The sequence below is a fragment of the Herpailurus yagouaroundi genome, unplaced genomic scaffold (genome assembly GCF_014898765.1).
Source record: "Herpailurus yagouaroundi ecotype Mexico unplaced genomic scaffold, PumYag 196, whole genome shotgun sequence".
NCBI lineage: Eukaryota > Metazoa > Chordata > Mammalia > Carnivora > Felidae > Herpailurus > Herpailurus yagouaroundi.
Window position 1 is genome coordinate 31276980 of NW_024412427.1, and position 22846 is coordinate 31299825.

At 45.7% G+C, this 22846-nt stretch overlaps 1 protein-coding gene across 2 annotated transcripts in view; it reads left to right on the forward strand.

Moving 5' to 3' along the window:
• SLC24A3 (solute carrier family 24 member 3) overlaps positions 1-22846 on the forward strand; it is a 486110-nt gene that overhangs the window by 328599 nt on the left and 134665 nt on the right. For both annotated transcript variants that reach the window (XM_040447820.1, XM_040447821.1), the window contains exons 4-6: positions 17006-17080; positions 20452-20536; positions 20914-21017. In XM_040447820.1, coding sequence (XP_040303754.1) covers positions 17006-17080; positions 20452-20536; positions 20914-21017 — 264 coding nt within the window. The remainder of the gene's footprint in view (positions 1-17005; positions 17081-20451; positions 20537-20913; positions 21018-22846) is intronic.

A 22846-nucleotide genomic window follows, 5' to 3' on the forward strand; every position in this document is an offset into this window, starting at 1 on the left:
CTATAGTAAGTGGGAAAGATGCCACTTAACTCGGGCTTCCACATAACACAACTAAAGGCAATTGAATCGAACCCCTCCACCTGTAGCAAACAGCCACCTAAAGTGGAAATAAAAAGGATCCTCCTGCTTTTTGCCACTGCTGTTCTCTTTCTGTTATACATACTTTGTAAGTGCTCATACTGTCCCACCAGCTGAAATTTAAAAATTGGACAGTTCATAGTATTTACCAACATTGAATAAAATGTGTTTCATTATCTAAATATTAAATATTAAACTTTGATTCACCATCAAGAAGTTGTCTACTTCAGAGTAGTTCTTTTTACAAAAGAAACTCAAAAAAGGATAAAGATTATGGAAGAATGGGAGAATATTTTTCAGAACATTGGCTATGCTTGCACCAGTGGAAATGGATTAGTAAGGGGCTTAATTTCTATATATATGTATATACATATATATATATGTATATGTATATTTATATACATATACATATACATATATATTAATAGAAGATTAGTTTTCTTCTCCCTCCTCCACTAAATAAATGTTGAATAAATATTTAAAGAACATGGGTTTGAAGAGGCGCCAGATTATGAGCCTGCTTGGATGGCCTGTCTCAGGATGATTCTGTGTTTGGAAGTGCTGGTTGCTCGCCCATGATTGGCTTGCTATTCCACTGTTTGATGTTATCTGGCAGTTGTGGTGCCCACCAACTCCCAAGACTGTTTGGGGAGAGAATAACAAAAAAATGACAGAAAGGCAAGAATGCAAATATCTTGATAACTTTAACCAGCCTGGTGTCTTGCAATAAAGTGTTGTGCAATAAAACAGCTCTAACTCTGGCATGAAAATCCATACCCTATTGTGGTTTCCTCAAAAAGGCTTGGCTCTGGTTACAAAAACTTTGAGGCAAGGAGCAGGTTTATCACCAACCTTGAAGTGAAGATTTCCACCATCTTGCAGAGAGTTGGGAAATTTTTTGAAATTTCGAAGTCCTCCAGAAAAGTTGAATTCTCTAATATTTACAGTACATCTCTAGGGGAGAAGTCATAGTCCTCATTTTCTCAAACAAGCCTGAAGAGAAAGAGGCCACTATCGGCAGACACGCCTGGTGTCAACCAGCGTCCGCATGAGATTGGAGAACTCCCGGAGAGTGTACCACTAGTGTTTAGTAGGGAGGGGTGGGGTGGGGGTGTCACTGAGAAATGGGAAAGGAAGAAAGGGAGGAAATAAGGAAGAAAGAAATATCTTGAGAAATCTTCAAGCCAGTGGGCATTCTGAGCCTTCAGACCACTCCTCCTGCTGCTGAAAGCAATTGGAGTTACAGCCATGAGTTCCAGCTAGGATTGGACTCCTACAAGTGCAGCTGAAGTCCATTTTCAGTCATGGACTGGCTTTGTGATCTTGGGCTTATATTCTCTCTGCCTCAGTTTTCTTGTCTGAAAAGTGGGGGTGACAATAGTTTCCATTTCATGGTGTAGCTGAGAGATTAAGCTTTAAAGCAGTTCTAGGCCCATGGTCAATTTTCAATAAATGTCAGCAGTCATAATTATCATCATTGTCTGTCTCTTCATCACCGTCATCATCATCATTGTCTCTGTCATCATCATATCACAGTCACTATCATCACCACCACTGTCATCATCATCATCACATGATCAAATCATTATCACCACCATGACGATCACCATCACCATCACCATCATTATCACCACCACCATCATTGTCTTTATTATCATCATTACCATAACTAACACCATCACCATCATTATCACCACCATCATTGTCTTTATTATCATCATTACCATCACCACCACTATCACCATCATTATCACCATCACCATCATTCATCACCACCACCATCATTGTCTTTATTATCATCATTACCATCACCACCACCATCACCATCATTATCACCGTCATCATCATTCATCACCACCACCATCACTGACATCATCACCATCTTCATCATCACTACCATGACCACCACCACCATCAGCAGCAACATCACCATCATCAACATTATCACCACCACCACCATCACCACTGTCACCATCATCATCCTTACCATAACCATCAGTATCACAGTCACTATCCGTACCACCACTGTCATCATCATCACATTATCAAATCACTACCTCTCCAAGACACCATCACCATATCATCATCATCACCATCACCACCACCATCACCACCACTCTGACCATCAATATTATCATCACAGTCACTATTATCACCATAATTATTATTGTCCCTGCCATGAGCACATCATAATCACTGTTATTACTATCATCGTCATCATCAAAGCCACTTTAATCATTATAGTGTTCAGCTAATGGAGTCAACAGTGATTCCTGTTTAAGGCAGACAGTCTGCATTTATGCATGCAAATATCAGCCCAGAGTACCAGAACCTCCCCAAACTGCCCTTTGCCTATTTCTACAGCCTCTTCATCTGCTTTCTCACCCACAATCTACACTCCAGCAATAATGAATAATTTGTCGTTTTTAAAGCAAACTGTGTTTATTTGTGACACCATGCTTTTATTCATGCTGTTCCCTTGTCTAGCCACTTCTTTCCTGACTTCTTTGCTTGGTTTTTCGGGCATGATGTAACCGTCAACTCCTCCAGAGAGTCTTCCCATAACCTTCTCCTCACTCTCTAAAATGTAGGTTAGGTGTCCTTGCTCTAAGCTCTGATAGAATCTAGTGAATAGCTCTGTGTTTAGCTTTAATACAAAATACTTTGCTCACACATTTAGCAGACGTGGTGGTACTCCCATCAGATCAACCTGAGTCCTCTTTATAAGTTTGTGGCCTTTGGGTCTCTGGATCACACGTGAGCTTCTCATGGTTCACCCTGTGACCTTTTAAGATCTTGGGCTGCTAGGCCTACTTCACCAGGGTGCGCTGAGTAGCAAGTGCCTGATAAGTTGCATTCTCTGGGGTGGCAAATAGCCACAATGACTGGTTGGTACAGTAGTATGGATGCCCATATCCTTTGTTTTAAGGCAAGACCAAGTCTGTGGGGCAGCCTCTACTCCAGAGTTCTGTGGAGGATGAGGCTGAGAGTAGGTGTCATCTGGCATCACACCTTCCCTTGGTTTCTTCTCCTTCCTTGTCCATGGATCCTCTACTACCTTATCAGTCTCCCATTGTATATGGATTCTCCCCTGAGGGTCTTCTTTTGGTGAACACAGCCAATATCCAGGAACCCTTTCCTTTGGACTGGTTGATACTACCTGGGGGAAGATTGCTCTTTAATACTAAGTTTCATGTTTAAATGGATTGAATGGCTACCAGGCAGGTAGGGAATTTTCCATCCTTACTTCCTGGAGTCCACTGGGAGTGGAGGCCATGTGATGAAGATTAGGAGCTTTGATGTCACACAGCAATAGATTTGAGTGATTACTGTCTCTGCTAATAAGATGTGTTTCTTATTCCCTCCAGACCCCAGTTTCCTCTTCTGTAAAATAGAAATACTATAGGGCCAACTTCTGTATGTGGGTTATTGGGAGGGTGAAATGAGCTAATGCATTTTACACACTGAGCCTAGGGTCGGCCCATAGAAAGAACTCATTCATTCATTGATGCATTCCTCCAAGAAACATCTCAGAAAGAGTGTCAGGCACTGATGTAAGAGAGGGAATACAAAAATGAACAAAACTGTCCCAAACCTCTGCCCTGGTGTGCCATCCGGATGTTGTTGGTATTGTCATCAGCACAGACTCTAGGCTGGAGGTATGGGGGTGCACCTTGGTGTGGGGTTCTTAAAGTTCACATATGGGTTCATTCTTTCAGCCACTAGGTAGTTAGTTTCTGTCTACTGGAAGAAACTGGAAAGAAGGTGGAGAGATGGTGCCTATTATCTTAGATTTCCACATGAGGAAAGACCTAAGGGACAAGAGTCATACATCCTCATCTGAGCCCTGATGGGAACCTTGAGTTTGAGCATGATGCTGTGGGAAGAACCCTGGACCACTAGGCCAGTGCCAGGAGTTTCAGAACAAGCCAGGCCATCATGGCAGGGCAACTGCAGAAAAGTTATTTAACTGCCCAGGGCATTATTTTCCTGATCAAAGAAATGGACAATTGGACCTGACCTGAGATCATCATTCTCACTATTGACAGTTGAATTTGGTCAGCTCAGTGCTTTACAATTGTTGAATTCAATCATTCATTCATTCAGTACTTAATTGAGCATGTACTATGTGCCAGCCCTATTCCAGGCACTTGGAATACATCAGAGGATGAGACAGGCAGAGACCCCTATCTTCATGGAGCCTATATTCTAAAGAAGGAGGCAGGCAGTAAAATAAACATAATAAGTAAATTGTTTGGCATGCTAGAAGATAATCCATACAATGGAAAAAGAAATAGTGGAGCAGAGTTTGGAGGGTGAAGAGGGGAGGTGCTGGAGAGGCATGTTGTAGGGTCAAGGTGGGTTCCAAGAGGGTGATATTTGAGGAAAGAATGAAGTGAGGGAAGGAGTCACGTGAATGGCTGAGGAGAGAATGGGCCAGCCAATGCAAGGGCCTTGACTCAGAGCCGCCTAGGTTTATTTATGCAAGAGCTAGGAGGCCAGTATGCCTGGAGCAGAATCAGCAAGGGAGAGAGTAGGCAGTGAGGCCAGAGTGACTACATTAGCTTCCATTACTCAAAACCAGGAGATTTTTACCTAAAGTCCAGATTCGTAGTTTCACTCTTAGAAAATCGGAATCTCTGGCCACACTGAGCACATATCCTCAAGGAGCATTAGCCAAGGCAGAGCACAGGCTGTCCACCTGAGATAGAAATCCACTGTCCAGCAAGCCACAGACCTTACCTCATCTACTTATTCCTACATCTTGTGGACCCCTGTGGGCAGTTGAGGCCATGGTGCCAGGCAGCAGCCTCTGACAACACCAAGATGCTCAAACTTGTCACCACTCACTTCATCTGCCCCTTCCTTCACTGCCATTTCCCTCAGCCCTGACTTTATGCCTGTTCTTGTCTAAGCTAAACAAAGACTTCTGGGTAAGACTTTGAAAAGGAAGTATTTGGAAAGGAAGTCCATATAGACGTAGGGAAATTATCCTTCATGATTGTGCAAATGAGGCTCTTTCTTTGGAAAGAACTAATGGGCTTTATGGAGTTTGTGTGTGTGCTTGGGGAAAGGGTTGCAAGGGAATAAGGAAACATTTGTCATCTTCTGTTCACACTTGCCTCCTGTCCTGACTGCAGGGCTCCAGGGAGATTTTATTTACTTTTTCGCCAGAAATGAATGTACGAACAAAACCCAAAACTGTGTCTTGCGCATACCACCTCACACACATTCAGATGGCTGCTGTCAAAGAAACAAAATAAAACAAACAAAAAATACCCCAGAAAATAACAAATGCTGGTGAGGATTTAAAGAAATGGGATCCCTTGTGCAGTGTTGGTGGGAATGTAAAATGGTGTAGCTGCTGTGGAAAACAATATGGAGGTTCCTCAAAAAGTTAAACAGAGAATTACCATATGATCCAGCAGTTCCGTTACTGGGTATTTACCCCAAAAAAAGCCTGAAAGCTGTGGCTTGAATAGACAATTATACACCTGTGTTCGTAGCAGCATCACTCACAATAGCCAAAAGGTAGAAGTGACCTAAATGTCCACTGATGGATAAACAAAATATGATAGACATACATACATACATACATACGTACACAATGGAATATTCTTCAGCTTTTAAGGAAAGAAATTCTTTTTTTTTAATATTTATTTATTTTAGAGAGAGAGAGAGGGAGCACACAAGCAGGGGAGGGGCAGAGAGAGAGGAGACACAGAATCTGAAGCAGGCTTCAGGCTCTGAGCTGTCAGTGCAGAGCCCAACACGGGTCTCCAACTCATAAGCCGTGAGATCATGATCTGAGCCAAAGTTGGACACTCAACCAACTGAGCCACCCAGGCACCCCTTAAGGAAAGAAATTCTGACACCTGCTACAACATGGATGAACTTTGAGTACATTATGCTGAATGAAATAGGCCAGTCACAAAAGGACAAATACTTAGTCCACTTAGATGAGGTACCTACGGTAGTCAAATTGATAGAGACAGAAAATAGAATGGTGGTTTCCAGGGCCTGGGGGTGGGGGTGGGGTTGGGAAATGAAGAGTTACTGTTTAACGGGTACAGAGTTCAGTTTGGGAAGATAAAAAAGTTCTCGAATGGATGGTGGTAATGGTTGTACAACAATCTGAATTTGAATGTGAATATTCTTTTTTTAAGTTTATTTATTTATCGAGAGAGAGAGAGAGAGAGAGAGAATACAGGTAGGCTCTACACTGTCAGCACAGAGCCTGACATGGGGCTTGAACCCACAAACCATGAGATCATGACCCGAGCCAACCGACTAAGCCACCCAGGCACCCCATGAGTGTATGTATTCTTAATGGCTTTAAACTATACACTTTGGTAAACATTGTGTTGTGTATATTTTACCACAATAAAAAAGTTAAAATTAAATTTTTAAATATCAAATATAAGTAATATGTATTATACATCTATAGAGATGGAGAAGGAGAAAGAATGATCCATCCCCTTTCAGAGAACTTGGCCCTTCTGCTCCCCCAATCAGGTTTGCTCTCTTCTGTCTTAGTTGAGAAAAAGAAAAAAAAAAAGGCTTAGTTAGAGATGGGAGTGGTCCGCAAGCCCGAGGGAACAGTTCAGCCTATGACCCCAGAAAAGGGTGTGTCAGGGAGCCCCCATGGGGGTCCAGACCTAGCCAGCTAGAATGTGCCTGACCTCCAGTCCTCCTACAATTCTGGGTGTCTCTGGGGGGTAAAAAGTTCATGGCACTGTATATGTGTTCTCTTTTCTTCCTGATCAAGACTTCTTACTTGCATTTTTATTTGTCTTATGTCCTGATGCCTTTTACTTATTTGTGTGTACCATTATTTTATTGTACATGTTTTTATTGTGAGCCTTCCTAAATCCCCAGCAGGGGAAGGGAGCAACAAAGGGCTGATGTCTTCATGGATGAAGTGCGGTTGACTTTAAGAGAACCTGTTTTTGTCCCTTTTCACTTCCTTCTTCTCCTCTGGCTGCCCTCTCCCTTTGTTGCTCCCCTTTCTCCTTTCCATCCCTCCCCATTTTTCCTGGCTGATCACTCTCTGTCTGCACCCCCATTTTCTTTGTCTACTTCTCTCTACCCCACTCTGGACTCCAGAAGACCAGCCTCTAAGGACCTTATCTCCCAGATTCCGTGCCTTTGGGGAGGGACAGGAGAGAGGTCCGGGCATTTCCTCCCTGCTCCCTCCTGGCTTTCCAGGCTCTGGCTAGTGCTGCTTTCCTCCACCCTGTGAGGAGCCTCATCCCCACTCACGAGGCTGCAGCAACTCGGTCCCCTCCTCTTGTACCTTCAGGCCACCACAAGGGAACAGCTTCTCAAGTTGCTAGGCTCTGGGTGCATTATGTTCTCTGTTGGTTCCCTTGCCCTGCCTGTACTACTATGGGGAAGCCCTTCATCAGACTCTCTGCAGTTAAAAAAAGAGTTCTCTCTGGTTAAACCCTTTTGAGTGGCCTTCTGTTTGCTGCTCAAACCCTGACAGAGGCACCAAGCCTCCTCACTATTCTAGACTATTCTGGACATTATTCTGGACTCACTCTCAAGGCGTCCAACTAGGGGCCCATAGAAACAGACCAAGGGACACCTGGACCACCTGTTTCAGGTGCTGATTAGAAATGCAGGTCCTTAGGCCCCAACCTAGGGGCCTGCTAAGAGGATCTTCTGGATGTGGGACTGGGGGAACCTCATTTTGTATGCATTTCCCAGATGATACTGGTACACTTTAAAGCACACAGCAATTTAGAAACCTGAGTGATTCTTTGTTAATATTATTAAATACAGGATCTAGCATCAGGTCTGATAACTATCTATTTTGAAGCAGTGACAAACATGTATGTGGTCTCTGCAGTGCGGGTGATGTGATATGAAAGGTCTGTGATTTCCACCAGGGCCATATTCCCAGGTCTTGCCAGTGCTGCTGTGGCTTATTGCCTGTATTCTTAGTGGAAGGAAATGCTGAATTTCATTCAGAGACTAGTGAACACAAAGATGTGATTTGTTCTCATCCAGATAAACAAATTGCTGAGTTGTTCTGAGTACTGTCTGGGGGCGGGGGGGTGAGAGGTTCAGACACCGCAGTTTAAGAACCCCTGTCTCACAGGAGGTCTCCATAGAAGGGGATTTGAGACCTGGCACAGGTTAGAGGAGTAAATGTTCCTTATATAAAGGGCAGGAAGTTCCTTACATGAAGAGACCTCTCTTCCTGAGATGCCATGTGACGTGGTGGTTAGGAGCGCGGACTCAGGAGGCAGGTCCCTGGGTTTAAATTCTGCCTCTGGCACCTACTAACTGTGTAATCTGACCCAAGTTACTGAACTTGGTTCCCACCAGTGACGCTGGATTAAACCCAGTGTCCCATCTTGTACCATTGTGAGGTCATTGAAGAATGTGTGTCTGGTACCCAGTGAGATTCCTCTAAGGCCCACGTGTGCATATGCCCCCACCGGGGGATACACCTGCCCCCAGAACTTTCCCTTAACAAATATTGAGGGGAAATGGCAGTTATTACCCCCACTTTTTTGAGAAACTGACAACCAAAAGAAATAAGTGACTTCCTTAGGGACCTAGGAACCAGTCTCTCAGAGTGGATACCGTGGGAGAGGCTTCTGGGGTAACAGGGATGGGGAGAAACAGACAGAGAAGAACACACAGGGAAACAATGGTTCTTTTCCCACTGAAATCTTTCTCCTGAGATGGCAAATGTCTCATTCCCAAAGCTCCAAAGTAGTCACCCCAGTGCAATGACCTCCAAGAACACTGATCAGCTATTTGGCCATCATGAAATTCAAGTAACATAATTATAGGATGTATGCTAATGGAGCAGGTGCATTAACATTCGCATTTCCTTTAGCATTTGAGTTCCAGCAAGAGAAACCTTTTCAGTTGGCAGTGGTTTCAAAGACCTTCACCCTTTTCAGTTGACAGTGGTTTCAAAGACCTTCATGGTGCCAACTGACAAAATGACCCTGGGGTTGGGACTCAGATAGAGTTCCTGTTTTGTGTTGGTCTCAACCTACAGACAGTGATTCTGCCCTCTAGGGGTGCCTGGGGCAGCACCTGGTCCCCAGATACCTGTGGGAAACCCTCACAGACATTTCCCCAGCGGGAGCCACTGTTGTGACCAAACTGGCCCTTGTGGGCCTTTTTTCTTTTTAATTTTTATTTAATTAATTTTTTTTTTAATTTACATCCTAGTTAGTTAGCATTTAGTGCAACAATGATTTCAGGAGTAAATTCCTTAATTCCCCTTACCCATTTAGCCCATCCCCCCTCCCACAACCCCTCCAAGTAATCCTCTGTTTGTTCTCCATATTTAAGAGTCTCTTATGACCCTTGTGGGTCTTATTATGAATGTAAAACATCCCTCAGGAATGGCAACAACCATCAGGGAACTTTGGAAAACTAAGATTTTATCACTTAGAGGTTCTGGAGGGTCCATGGTATACCAGAGCCACACAGTGAGGGGCATGGTGAGGGAGCACACACCTGGGGCTCTGTCTTCGTTGGAGTTGAGGATGAGATGCCTAGAGTTTCACAGGCTTACTCTCTATTGGTGAATTCAAAGCATAAGAGCGGGAATTAGGATGTGGGAAGAGAGAAGCAGAGTCCCTCATGCAGTAAGTCGTGTAGGTCATCCAGAGCTTTCTAAAGTCGGAACTTCATGGGTGGGGCAACCTGGCCCCTTATCTAGTTGTGTAGCTGGCAATGTGTTTATTTGAGATGGATGTCTTCGAATTGCATGCCTTTACACTAGTCCCTCCGGATTTTTAGAAAACAGTTGTTTCTATGAATGGCCCATCTTGACTGCAAACTGCATTTCATTCTTTTCATGATCTTCCTTAACCCCCTTCATTCTTGGTTTAATTCAGGCTCTGCCAGAAGCAGACTCTGAGACCAGGGTTGGAATGCAAGTTGTTATCCAGGGGCAAAGAGAAACATCAGTAGTGCAGCAGGAAGTGGGGCAGAGAAGGGAGGATCACTAATAAAAGATGGGTCATCAAGCTTGCAACAGGGTGGGCACCTGAAGCTTAGTCACCTGGGGAGCCCAAGGAGACAGAGTGGTTTCTCCACTCCAGGGTCAGGGGAGTTGGGGTACAGATACACCAGTTCCCATCAGTCATTGCGAGAGGGCGCCCAGGGCATGATAATGCCCTAGCACTTCTTGACCACTTTGTGTAAGGGTAAATCATTGCTCTTTGAACAAATCAAGGCAGATTCTGATGTTCAAGACACTATGGGGTGTTCTAAATTAATAAGGCCTAAAGAATATGATAGGACCAGGGGGCACATAGTCACCTGCTACATTCCTCTTCCCTGATGCCCTCCCCCCCAAATCCTCTTATGCAGAACCTTAGTCTGGCTGGAAGCTCAGAGTCTCCCTCTCTAGTTACTAGGGAGAGTGAGTATTTCCAGGAGAATTACAACTGTAGTGGTGACAGAACCCAGAAGTGACCATGTACGTCAGTCCCACCAAGACATCATGGGGCCATTACATTCAAGCTGTGATGGGGGGGGGGCGGATTTTTAAAAGAAATACAATTGTTGTTGTATTTTCCAAGTTTACTTGAAGAAACTATCACTTGAAACTATGAAAAATACAGAGAAGGGAAAAGGAAATCCTTTTTTGGTTAATATTCAAACCATATTCCCCGGGAGGTTTAGAACAATTTCCACCAAGGCCAGAGTTCTATAGATCTTCCTTAGGAATTGATTGTCCAGCACCACCTTCATTGAAATTAAAGACAGCAACGTGAGAGCAGATGATGTAGTAAAAGGAAATTGTCTGTGAAAACCGCTGACTGTAGATGCCACATAAAGCAGCAGGGTTAATGTCGCACTGTTCAGAGACATTTGCCCTCACAATTCAGAAGCCCTTATGTATATTGACATTTCAGCTAGAGCCTGTTCACCTCCATTAAGCCACAGGCCACGGTGATTTCCTGTTACCTTAGGTGCTTCACAGTTTACTATGGCCAGCGTTTCTCTGGTTTTATTAGTCCCAGTCAGCCTTTGAAACCACCTGATGAGATGGTATTTATCTTCCAGAATCCCAGTTTAGTGGCCACTTCCTCTGTGAAGACTTCTCTGGCCCCCTTCGCTAGCCTCGCCTGGCAGAATGAATATCTCCACCCATAATCAGATAGGGAGGCTTGTGGCCACCAGTGGGGGAAACCTGACTAATGGCCATAGAGGCAAATGGGGGTTCATATTTCATTTTCTCACCCAAGAAGCAGCACAGAGAAAGATGATTCCTGACATTGGATCAGCCCGCGAATGGCATCCTCAGAGCTCTGCCATCCCGTGTGTGCTGCTGTTTATCTTCTTGCTTGTTGTCTCATGGTCATATGATGGCTGCTGCTGCCCCAGACACTACATCCAAGTTGAGAGCTAGAAAAAAAAAAAAGGGTCACTTTGTTGCATCCGTGCCTTCTTCTCATTGGTCTGAGCTGTGTCATAGGATCATGGCTAGTTCCAAAGGAGACTAGAAAAGCTGCGCATATTGTCACTCAGAACTTGGAAGTTACTTCTCATTATTGTTGTTTTCACCATGGCTGTTTGTATCATCTTGGCTGTATCTGTTGCCTGTTGCCCTAATAATGCTGTATAACAAATGGCCCGAAAACCTCAGCAACAGGGGCCCCTGGCTGGCTCAGTTGGTAGAGCATGCGATTTTTGATCTCAGGGTCATGAGTTCAAGCCCCACATTGGTCTGGAGCCCACTTAAAAAACAAAATTAAAACCTCAGTGACATACAACAGTACACGTTTCTTTAGCTTCTGGGTCTTTTGGGTTCAGCTGAACACTGGGGATCAGTTGACCCATGTCTGGGGTTAGCTGCTTGTCAACTGATACCTGGCAGCCTCTGCTAGGACGAGGGTGACTTGGCTCTGCTCCACATGCCCCTTGTCGTCCTGACCCTGCTCTGCATGTCTCTTGTCCTCCTCCAGCAGGCCCGCTGGGGCACAATCTCACAGCATTATTGTTGTCATGTGAGATGCTTGGTCACGCCCAAGCCCCTTTGCTCCTCTGTGTCCGTGTACCCCCCACAGTACTCCCTCTCATAAGTTAACTCAAGCGGATGGTGTGATTGGTCTCATGTTGAAGGCTATGTGAGGTCAGGAGAGTCACTCAAGGTCACCACAACTTGGAAGTGTCAAGTGTGGGATTTGACGCGAGGTCCTTTACTCCATCCTGGGCTTCCTCCAAGGCTCCAGGCTACCTCTCTTTCTAAAGGGGACACCAGCTACTCTCTGGGTACCTCCTGCTTGGACTCATTCATTTCATATAAACCAGTTCCCTCATTCTGTGCAAGCCCGCCCTGAGACTGGGTGGATATGAATGTGGGAAGAGCATAGTTGCTGCCCTGAAAAAGAAGAGCAGCCAGGTACATGGACTTAAAACATGGCTCACGGTCCAGGCAGCACATAATCAGTGCCAACGTACAGATTCCCACAGGGAGGGCCCTGATAAGTTCCAAGGGAGGTGAAGGCCCTGTGGTTGTGAGCTTGGAGTTGAAACTGAAACAGACCCCTCCTCTCCTCTCCTCTGCAGACACCCCTCACTCATCATTTCCGGAAAGCATCCCACATTTGCTTGTTCTGATTGTTGTAGCCAGGCCGGAGGCTCAGATTTCTGGGTGTGCCGCAACACATCCACCATTCCAGGGATCACCTTGAATATTTTTGAGGGGTTAAGTCTGTCTTGTATTTTTTAGTGCACCTTGTAAAAATAATACTACTGAAAAGAACGTCACCCAGCAATTCCACATCTGGAAGTCTGTCCTAGAAATGCAAAAGGATATATGAGTAAAGGTGTTCACTGTAGCAGTGTTGATGGTCCATTTATTTATAGAGGAAAATGGGAAGCCACTAAAAATAAAGAGGTAACTAGGGTTTACTCCTGTTCATGCTGATCACATTGATACATTTATGTAAATGGTATATTTATATAATCAGAATTGAACTTCTAAAATAAAAATAAATAACAAAGAACATCAGTGGCTCTGACTGGCAACCCCCAGAGGTGGCTGGCTGGGATTCTGAAACTGTCCCTCTCTCTCGTGTGGTTGGAGAAGTGAACTTATTAGTAGGCCAAGTGAACATAGAAGGTGTCGATTGGACAGCAGTTCAGGAACGCCCTCTGTGTGGAACTGGCCTCGGCAGGAAGGCTCAGAGAGTCCTGGGGTCACATCCAAGGCCTGCCATTTGCTAGCCGTGTGTCCTTGGATTCGCTACTGTACTCTCAGAGGCATCTGGGACCTGGGGCCAGTAACACCCTGCCTCCCACAGGAGTTAGAGAAATTATGTGAGACAGTCCCTGTAAAGTATCTAGAGTGAGCGTGCTTGGAGTTCCTGGCCCAACATATAGTGGCAAAAATTAATAATATTATTATTAGTCACTATCCCCAATTATAGTATTATATCCTTTGGAAATATAGGAATGGCCAAATTAATACAAAAATGCCTCACTCTAAAACACTCAGGCCAGTTGTACTGATAGTACCATCAATATCAGTAGGCTTCCTGCATCTAAAAGTTGACTTCATACATTTGTTTTGTTCCTTTGTTCTGTTTAGTTTTTGAAACTTAGTAGTAGTAGTAATAGAAGACCCATTGTTAGAGCATTTTTAGGTTCACAGCAAAAATGAGCAGAAGGTACTGATTTCCTTATCCTTCCTACTCTGCTACATGCACAGAACCTCCCCCCACCAATACCTTGTTCTATTTTGTTTGCTTTTCCAGTGGGAAACTGATTTCCAGTGGGTAACATGGCAGGAATTAGAGCAGAATTTCTTGTAAGCAAAGTGGCAGGCCAGGAGGTGCTCTGTGGCTGGAAAGGAGCCCCATTGCCTGGCAGACCCCTCCAGATGTCCAGAGGTGCCTTGCCACACAGGGTGCCTGATCGAGGCAGGGGCCTCACACTGCGTTGTGCATGAGAACTAATGTGGCTTTCAGTAGCCATCACCCTTGAAATCACAGAGAGCCTGGAAGATCTATTCATTTCCCAACCCATTCCAAGTGTTGATTTGCAATATGTTAGATGAAGTTTCTAGCCTCACGACAGGATCGATACGTAATATTGGAACATAGTCTTAGAAAGATGGTTTATGGACTTGGCTATTTCAGTGAGTTGAATATGGCAGCTAGAGACAGTTTATTTAGATCTTGGTTAATTCACAAATGTACAATTCTGTATTCCAATTACTACATTTGGCTGTTCTTTCAAAGATAATGATAAAGCCTGCGCATCATTGGATCACCCAAGCCATACAGCAAAAGAGGGTTTGAGTCCACTGAAATTTGGGAGTGTATATTCTGACTCATCCACAAGATGTAAATAAAGCATTAACTTTGTAAAAATTGACATTTTCTTCCCCCCAAATCCACAGACAAATAATTTTGTACAGATTATGAATAGACCAATCAATGAAAGTTATTTTTAAGGTGTCTCTGCATGCCAGACATCCCAGGCTCCTTGGAGATTAGAAAACTATAAGACAGAGTCCTTGCTCTAAAATCTCCACCACCTGCAAAATTCACACAAGAAATACAAATTCAAGGTGGACATATCAGAAAATATAGATAGGAATTATAAAAACAGAGTCATACCAACAGAGGGAAAAACTACTTTAATGTGTGGTCTTACAAACTCTTATATGCAAATATACTTGCACAAGTGTGTGCGTGTGCGTGTGTGTATGCCTTAACACATAGATAATAACAAAAAAGATTGTACACATTATTTTATAATATTTCTCATTTAGCAGTGTATAGTAAATGCCTTTTCTTGTCATTAACTGTGGACTTAAATCATCTCTTTTAGCAGGATTTCATCGATTGATGAACCATGGTTTATATAACCCATCTCCTGTGGTATAGTGTGTTGGGTTTTGATAATTTATTATAGGCAGCACTTTGGAATGAATATGTTTTCATTCACTCGTCTTATAATTCCACCGAATCAAGTGTTAAGATGTTTTTTAGAATCTTACAGTCTGGTTGGAGAGCCCAAACACCTATGTGTGAAAAGGAAAAATGAGTTCATAAAGAGGGGGAGGGATGGCTAAATTGGTGCCACAGCCAAGAGTCAGAGGCCAGAGAGATCATTTCATGCTCGGGCTGCTACAAAAAGCTTCATGAAGGACAGCTGTAAGTGACAGAAATCCCGTTCAAGTCATCATAAGTGTAAAAGGCATGTTATTAGTTCATGAAATTGGAAAGTCCACCTCGATTTCAGGGGTGAGCTGGGTCCAGAGTTCATGGGGTGTCATTGAACACCATTTTGTGCGTGTGTCTGTGTGTGTGTGTCTGTGTGTGTGTGTGTGTCATTCTGTCTGTCCCATCTCTTGGTTGGGCTTCTTACTGTATGAACTACATTCTCCAGCAAGCTCCCTCTGTATGGCAGCTGCCTCCGGACTCAGGCAGTGTTTGTATCTCATAAGCAGAGAGCCCTCCTCTTCCAGCTTCTCTGTCAGTCCCTCATTGGCCCCCTTGCAGACCTTTTGCTCACCCACTACTGCATGACAGAGAATGGGGTGTCCTGGTGGCTAGCCTGGGTCATGTGCCTGTGCCCTGTGCTGATGGGTATGGGGAATGTGTGACTGAAGGTCTGTGCAGTGGAGCAATTCTCAAAAGGAAAAGATGTTGAGAGATCAAAACATGAAAGCATGTCACTGCTGAGGATGCTGGAACTTGAAAGATGAACAGCTATACCCATTTGATGCTTTGGGCTGCAAGTAATAGGAAAACTCCCAAATCAAACTGGCCAAAATGCTCTATTACAAAATCTGGAGGCAGGTATGCTTTAGTACTACATGCTCAACAACTTGGTAATGCCATGAAGTTGACTCAGGGTCAACTTCCTTTCAAGTCCCATTTCCCTCAATATGGCTGCCAAGGGGGCAACCAGGACCCCCAGCCCATAACCAGCGCCAGAGGGTGAAAAATGGATGCCACTGGCAAGGACTATAAAACCTTTCCTACAATTTCATTGGATCAGCCCAGGTCACATATCCGCTCCTGAACCAGTAGCCATCAGTGGGAAATACTGCACACTGATTGGCCAGTCAGTTCTACTCCTAGAGGAAAGGGTGGGGTCACCTTCCCATGGGTTATGGTGGATATTGGGATGAAATCGGGGTCCCATTAGAAAGGAGTGGAGGATGGATGCTAGGTGGTCAACCAATGATGGAATCCAAATAAAATTTCATCAACTAGAGAGGAAACTTGGGGTTAAATGGGTGATTTATGCCCAGGAGGTTAGAATTCCAGGGTGTTCCCTGGTTTTCGCTGACAGGAAGCAAGATTGTGGAGCCTGTCCTGTAGGAAACAGCAGAGTGAATGACCTCAGTTAGAAGTATTCATGTGTTTATTCCTTCATTGCACATATATTTTTTGAGCACCTGCTATGCGCCAGGCCCTGTGCCCTGTATTAGGGACAAATCAGACAGATAAAGTTCATATCCTTGTGGACTTCTAGTGAGGGAGACAGACAATAAACAAATTAATTTAACATATAATATGTCATGAAAATCAGGATAAGGTGAATAGAGAGAAATGGGAGGGAGGGGCCAAGGCCTCTTGCTTAGGTTGACATTGAACCAGGGACTTGAAGGACATGATGGAATGAGCCAAGGTCATCTGAAGGAAGTATGTTTGGGGCAGAGGGAACAGCAGGTGCAAAGGCCCTGAGGCAGTCATCCATAGTACATTTGGTGGACAAGGAAGAGAGTGGTAGATGATGAGGTCAGAGAGGAGCGGTGATATCATGGAGGGCCTCCCAAGCACTACAGTTTTTGTACTTTGAGTAAGATGTTGAGTCCATGATGTCAGAGAGTGTTATTGATGTAGAGGGTGTCCAGACCCTCACCCCGTGGCTCTGCTTTGACTCTGACTTTAACCCCTTTTTTCCTCTCTTCCAGGCCATGTACATGTTTTACGCACTGGCCATTGTGTGTGATGACTTCTTTGTCCCCTCCTTGGAAAAGATCTGTGAGGTACGTGCCCTGTATTCTGAGCATGTCTGAGTAGGTCATCTAACAGTGTTGCTCCAGCCTCCTTCAACAAGGTCCTGGGAAACCCTCCTGGCACCCCCGCCCCTGGAGGGGGGAACACCAGGCATCAGCATGCTTCTGAGCAATGAACAGTATTAGCCCAAAAGCTCCAACAGCCTGCTTAAAATGTCAGGGTACCGACCCGTAGTTGGCCTTTAACCCAAACGACCAGCACTCCCTGCTCCTTTTAGAGGCAACTCATGGTGCTATTTGTGTTCGACTTTGCCTGTTTTCTTTTCCACTTTTTTAAAGCATATTTATTTATTTTGAGAGAGAGAGAGAGAGAGAGAGCAGAGCCTGATACAGGGCTTGAACTCCCAAACTGTGAGATTACGACCTGAGCTGAAATCAAGAGTCAGACGCTAAACCAGCTGAGCCACCCCGGTGCCCCTTCTTTTCCTCTTTTAAATCCTGCTCCTCCTTTCTCTCTCTGTACCCCTCATCGTCCTCTCCTCAGTTTCCTTCTGCTCCCATGACTCTCTCTTGTGGGGTCCTCACAGTGTGCTAAATCTTCATCTACACCCCTCCATGACCCTTCCTCTCTGCACATGTACAGAAATGCTCCAAGCAGAGACCCAAAAAGCGAGAAGATGAAAGAACTGGCCACAGAGAAAAGGAAAGGGACTCTGTTCGAAATCAGCCCAGTGAACACCAGGTTGAAGACCAAGTTAAATCCCGTTCATCAGAAGATATTCAGCGTATTTAGAACACTTTCATTCTCTCTCCTCTTTCATTTCCTTGTCTGTTCTGAAATGTAGTTTCCTTTATCTGGAAGCTTTCCACTTTATTTTATTTTTAATTCAGAATCCTGTTTTCAGAAAGGATCTCTCCCAGACACACCTCCCATCTGGGACTCGTTTCTTCATGTCGTTCTCAGATTTTGTCATCCTTCCCCTTCCCTTCCCGCCCGTGTGTCTGATTCATTAGTTCTTGGGGGGGGGGGGGGGGGGGGCAGCAGAGGACACAAGTTGCGTTTCTGTTAAGTTCCCAGGTGGATGCTGAGGCTGTTGGTCCAGAAACCACACTTTGAGACCAATAACTTAAGTAGCTTCTTCTACATCCTGGAAGTCTCTTTGGTTTTTGTACTGAAAAAATAAATAAATAAATTAAATAAATAAATAAATAAATAAATAAATAAATAAATAAAAGAGAATCTTTCCACAGGAACCCTGGAGGGGCCCTGGGAGTGGTTCCTTTATTCGGTGGAAGTAGAAGGAAATGATAAGGTTGCATCTTAGATGGACAGAGGGCATGTGTGGAAGTCCTTTGTCCAAAGTGATGTAACCGGAATACAGGTCACCTTATGTAGCAGGAGAGGAAGCGCACCTGTAACTGGGGTCATTTGTGATCTCTGAAATACCACCGCTTGGTGCTCTATTCATTATGCACAGAAGAGTAGTCTCTTTCCCACATGACTTTTTTTTTTTTATAGCAGATTTAAGAGCCTGTTCTAGAAATGTACATATTCTTGTCAGAATGTTTTCTACTCAGGAGAGATGAAATCCATAGCACTGGCAAGCACACCCCCTGGGGAAGGAAATGAGATGAAATACAGCATGGTCCTTGCCATCCACGGGCTGTGGGGTGCAGAGCAGCTCCAGGGTGATACAAACCGGGAGTGCTGGAGGAAGTGCTGGGAAGTTGGAAAGTACAGAGAGAGGAAAGGGGAGGGGGAGCTTGATTGGGCCATGGGGGTCAGGAAAGGGCTTGTGCAGGGAGCAGTACTGGAGCAGCCCTTGGAGGGATTTTTCACATTTGGAGGCAACACCTTTCAAGGAAGGATTTGTGCAAAGAGTCTGAGCCCCAGGACCAAGAGAGGAGAGCCCAGGGCTGGAATCGGCACATGGGGAATCCTGAGGAATGTGAGGCTGGGGCATCAATAGTTACCAGGGCTCAGGAGGGAGCTGGGAAGGCTTTTGATGGATAGAGGCATCCAGAGGCAGAAGATCTCGCACCCCTAGCTGATGATTCTAAGCATCCAGAGAGATGTTGCCAGGGCCCAGGTGAATTAGGGATAAAAGAGGGGGAGATGGAAGGAGACCTGGAGGAAGACGCAAACTCAGTGGATGAGAGAGAGAGAGAGAGACAGGAACCGGAGGTGAGCTCAAGGTGTGGACTCCACAGTTAATGCCCCAGCAGGGGCTCTGAGCTGGAATGGACACAGCAGTACCAGGCTCAGGCTCATGGCAAGTCTTGGCAGACCACTACATGGCGTGAGCTCTGTGTTAGGTTACCTTCTGGAACTCCCTGCCTTGGGGACTCACCTGCACCCCTCACAGCCACACCTTTCAGCTTGAGGTATCAGTACCTCCATCTTATACTCTTCTCAGAACCCCATGTGCGGCGGAGCTGTTCAGTCCTGAGCGAGGGATCCCCAGGATTCCAGATCACAGTGCTCCATTAGGGCCCCTACTGCAGCCTGTTGCTGGCCAGTGAAGCCAGTGGCCTAGGCCGAGCCCATGCTGCCCCTCCATGGCTGAGCAGGGAAGTGCATCTGTCCATGCCGGTGCGAAGAGGGACTGACTAGCATCTCCTAGCTGGGACCCAAGAGAGAACTGGCTATTTACTGACAGCCAGCCGCTAACATTCTGGGTCATGATGGAATGCAGAAAGGCTAAACCAGCCTCTAATATATATTTTTCTTGTCTTCTTGCAAATCACTTTTTGGATTAACAGACAGTGATTGTATAGGACATCTTGGCAGGGTATCATTCTTCCCACCCAGCCTCAATGCCACCCCGCATTCTCCCTACCTCAGGGCTTCAAGACTGCATTAATGATGAAGGATGGGTTTCAGGAGGGTGACCCCTCCACCCCCAAAGCTGCTGTATCCTTCTAGAATCAAGACTGGCAAGCTGATTGCCATGAGCCTCATTTTAGCCCGAGAGAGGCATGGTATTGAAACAAATCAATTTTTTGCATAAAAATGTGGATTTGGCCATCTCTTAAGCAATAAGGATACTTGGCAACATGGTGGGAGGTGGGTGGCATACCCTTTAGAAAGGAGGCAGATGCCCACCATACCTCACATCAGCCCACCCTATACCCCCTGTTACTTGCACAGAACTGGGGGCTTCTAGGTTAGAAATTCTTAGATCTTGTCAAGAGCCTTTAACTCACAGAAACATGCAGCCCCCTCCCTCATCCTGTCCCCTTGAGGAGGACAGCCAGGTGTGGCCCAGCGGGGGATGTGCAGGAAAGACCAAGCTCAGGATGGATGGGAGGACCTGAGCTTGAGACCTTGGGAGTCATCGGTGGCCTCTGTTCCCAGGGGAATCCCGACTCATCTATGCTTTGTCCTTGTTCCTCTGTAGCGTCTGCACCTCAGTGAAGATGTAGCTGGAGCCACGTTCATGGCAGCAGGGAGTTCGGCCCCAGAGCTGTTCACATCCGTCATAGGTAGGTGATGACCCAGGGACATCTCAGCCCTGCCTTCTCTTAAGGACAAGGGCTGTGGGGACAGACAGCCTTCCAGTGGGTTTGCTAATAAGAGATAAGAATCTCAAGACCCCAAGGAGCAGAACACCCCCTTCCCACCCACTGTGTTTGCTATTATTTTTTTGAAGTGATGCTTTCACTTTGCATGAAGGTGTCCCAGATCCTGTGGCAATGGGCCTGTGGAAGAGTCCCTAATGCAGATTTTAAAACTCTCTCCCCCCCTCCTTGGCTATTTTCTGTGGACCCTGAGAACAGTCTAGCACTTCTGAAAACTCTCCCACACCCACATCAGAATTGAACCAGCCACAACAGCCAGGCTGACATCAGGTCTCTTTCAGGGGTCTTCATCACCAAGGGTGACGTGGGAGTTGGGACCATCGTGGGCTCTGCAGTGTTCAATATCCTGTGCATCATTGGTGTCTGCGGGCTCTTTGCTGGGCAGGTAAGACTGACAGCAGAAGGTGGCATGGGGTTGGAGGGGACAGCACGGAGGCGAGGCACGGGCCTGTCTTGCTGGAGCACCACCAACACAGGGGCCAGTGGTCTCGGGCAGCAGTAACGTTGGGTCTCATGCCAGGAGGCTGGCCCAACTTGAACTGGAAAGTGTCAGGCACCATTATTTGGTCTCCATGTTGATGGAGTAGAGTGCACCCAGATCCACATAAGTAATTAACTAGCCTGAAGGTGCAGGCTACAAATCTGAACGTGTCAAACTCATTTTGAATGTCACGATCTGAACTGGAATGACCTAAAACAATTTAAGATATGGCTTTGACTCCATGGCAATAGAGTAAATAAGAGTGGGGGAAGGGAGAGAGAGAGACAGAGAGGGGAAATGATAGTTTTTTTTTCTGCTAAAACCATTTGCTGTCATCACAGCATAGGACAGTTTTGCTATAGCCATCAAGCAGTTTATTTACATGTTGACTTAGCTTGCTTTTGGCGTCACAAGGGGCTTTGCATGCCTGCATTTTATCTTTGGAGACTGTTCCACTCCAGGGAGTGTCATGGGGTCTGGTATCTGTTTTGGAAAGCCTTGGGAAGACACCCAAGGAGTCAGCCAAGTGCGAGGCTCTCTGGCAGTTGGGACAGTGCCACAGCTCCCAAGGGTCTGCCAGCTTCGCTGTCCTAGTTCCCTCCTAGGAATTTTGTTCAGGAACAGCACGATCCTGAGCTCTGCCCAAACACACTTTAAACATCTTCTAGGAAAAGCACCTTCGAGAAGCCCATTGACGGCAGTCTGCTTGCAATATTGAGGAGCTTGGTGATGCTAACCAGCTGCCTCACTGTGGGGGCCACAGGCTCTACTGGAGGTGGTGGGCTGGTTTGAAGGGCTAAGGAACACTCCTTTGAACCTTCTTTCACACCCTTTTTGAGGCCCCTCTGTTGTCTAGTCAGACGGCCAGGGGCTCCCACCCTGCCCATCTCTCTAATGCAGACTGGAGAGCCTCTGCAGGAGGCCCATGGCACAGCATTGCTATTCTCCACTGCCTGTTTCTAACTGCTGTCATTTCATGCCAATGATTTGTCCAGGTTGCCTAGTGGGCTTGCTGCTTGTGGGTGACAGGCAGAGGGACACGTCAATCTCATCAGGAATTAGCTCCAGAGCCCCCAAGTGAAGGGTACTTCTGGAGCTCCTGGACAGCTGTGTCCACACGTGGTGATTGAGCTCTCCCCAACTTGATAGACTGACATGTTCTTTTTTCTCATCCTTTTGATCCATCATGTCTGACCTTAGATTCTGTGGACCCACAATATGATGCTTTTTAGACCTCTTATAATATAGTTAGTGCAAAAAAAAAAATCACCCAAGACAAAAAAAAAAAAAAAAAAAAACGAGTCTCCATCCGTGCCTTCAGTGCTGTTTGCACTTCCCTGGATCTCGTCTGTGTCCGCCGTCTTCTTGTTGCCCTCCGGAGATGAATAGTCACATCCTGCAGAAGAAGCTGTTGCCATTCACACTCTCTTAATTAGCATTGTCACCATTAGCAGTATGATCATTAGGCTGGCCGTTATTCGTGTTGTCATTAGTTCATTAGTCATTTGTACCTGCCGCCTGATGGAAAGGCAAGCCCAAAGGGGGAGAAGCAACGTAAAGAAATGAAACAAGTTAGGGGCGCCTGGGTGGCGCAGTCGGTTAAGCGTCCGACTTCAGCCAGGTCACGATCTTGCGGTCCGTGAGTTCGAGCCCCGCGTCAGGCTCTGGGCTGATGGCTCGGAGCCTGGAGCCTGTTTCCGATTCTGTGTCTCCCTCTCTCTCTGCCCCTTTGG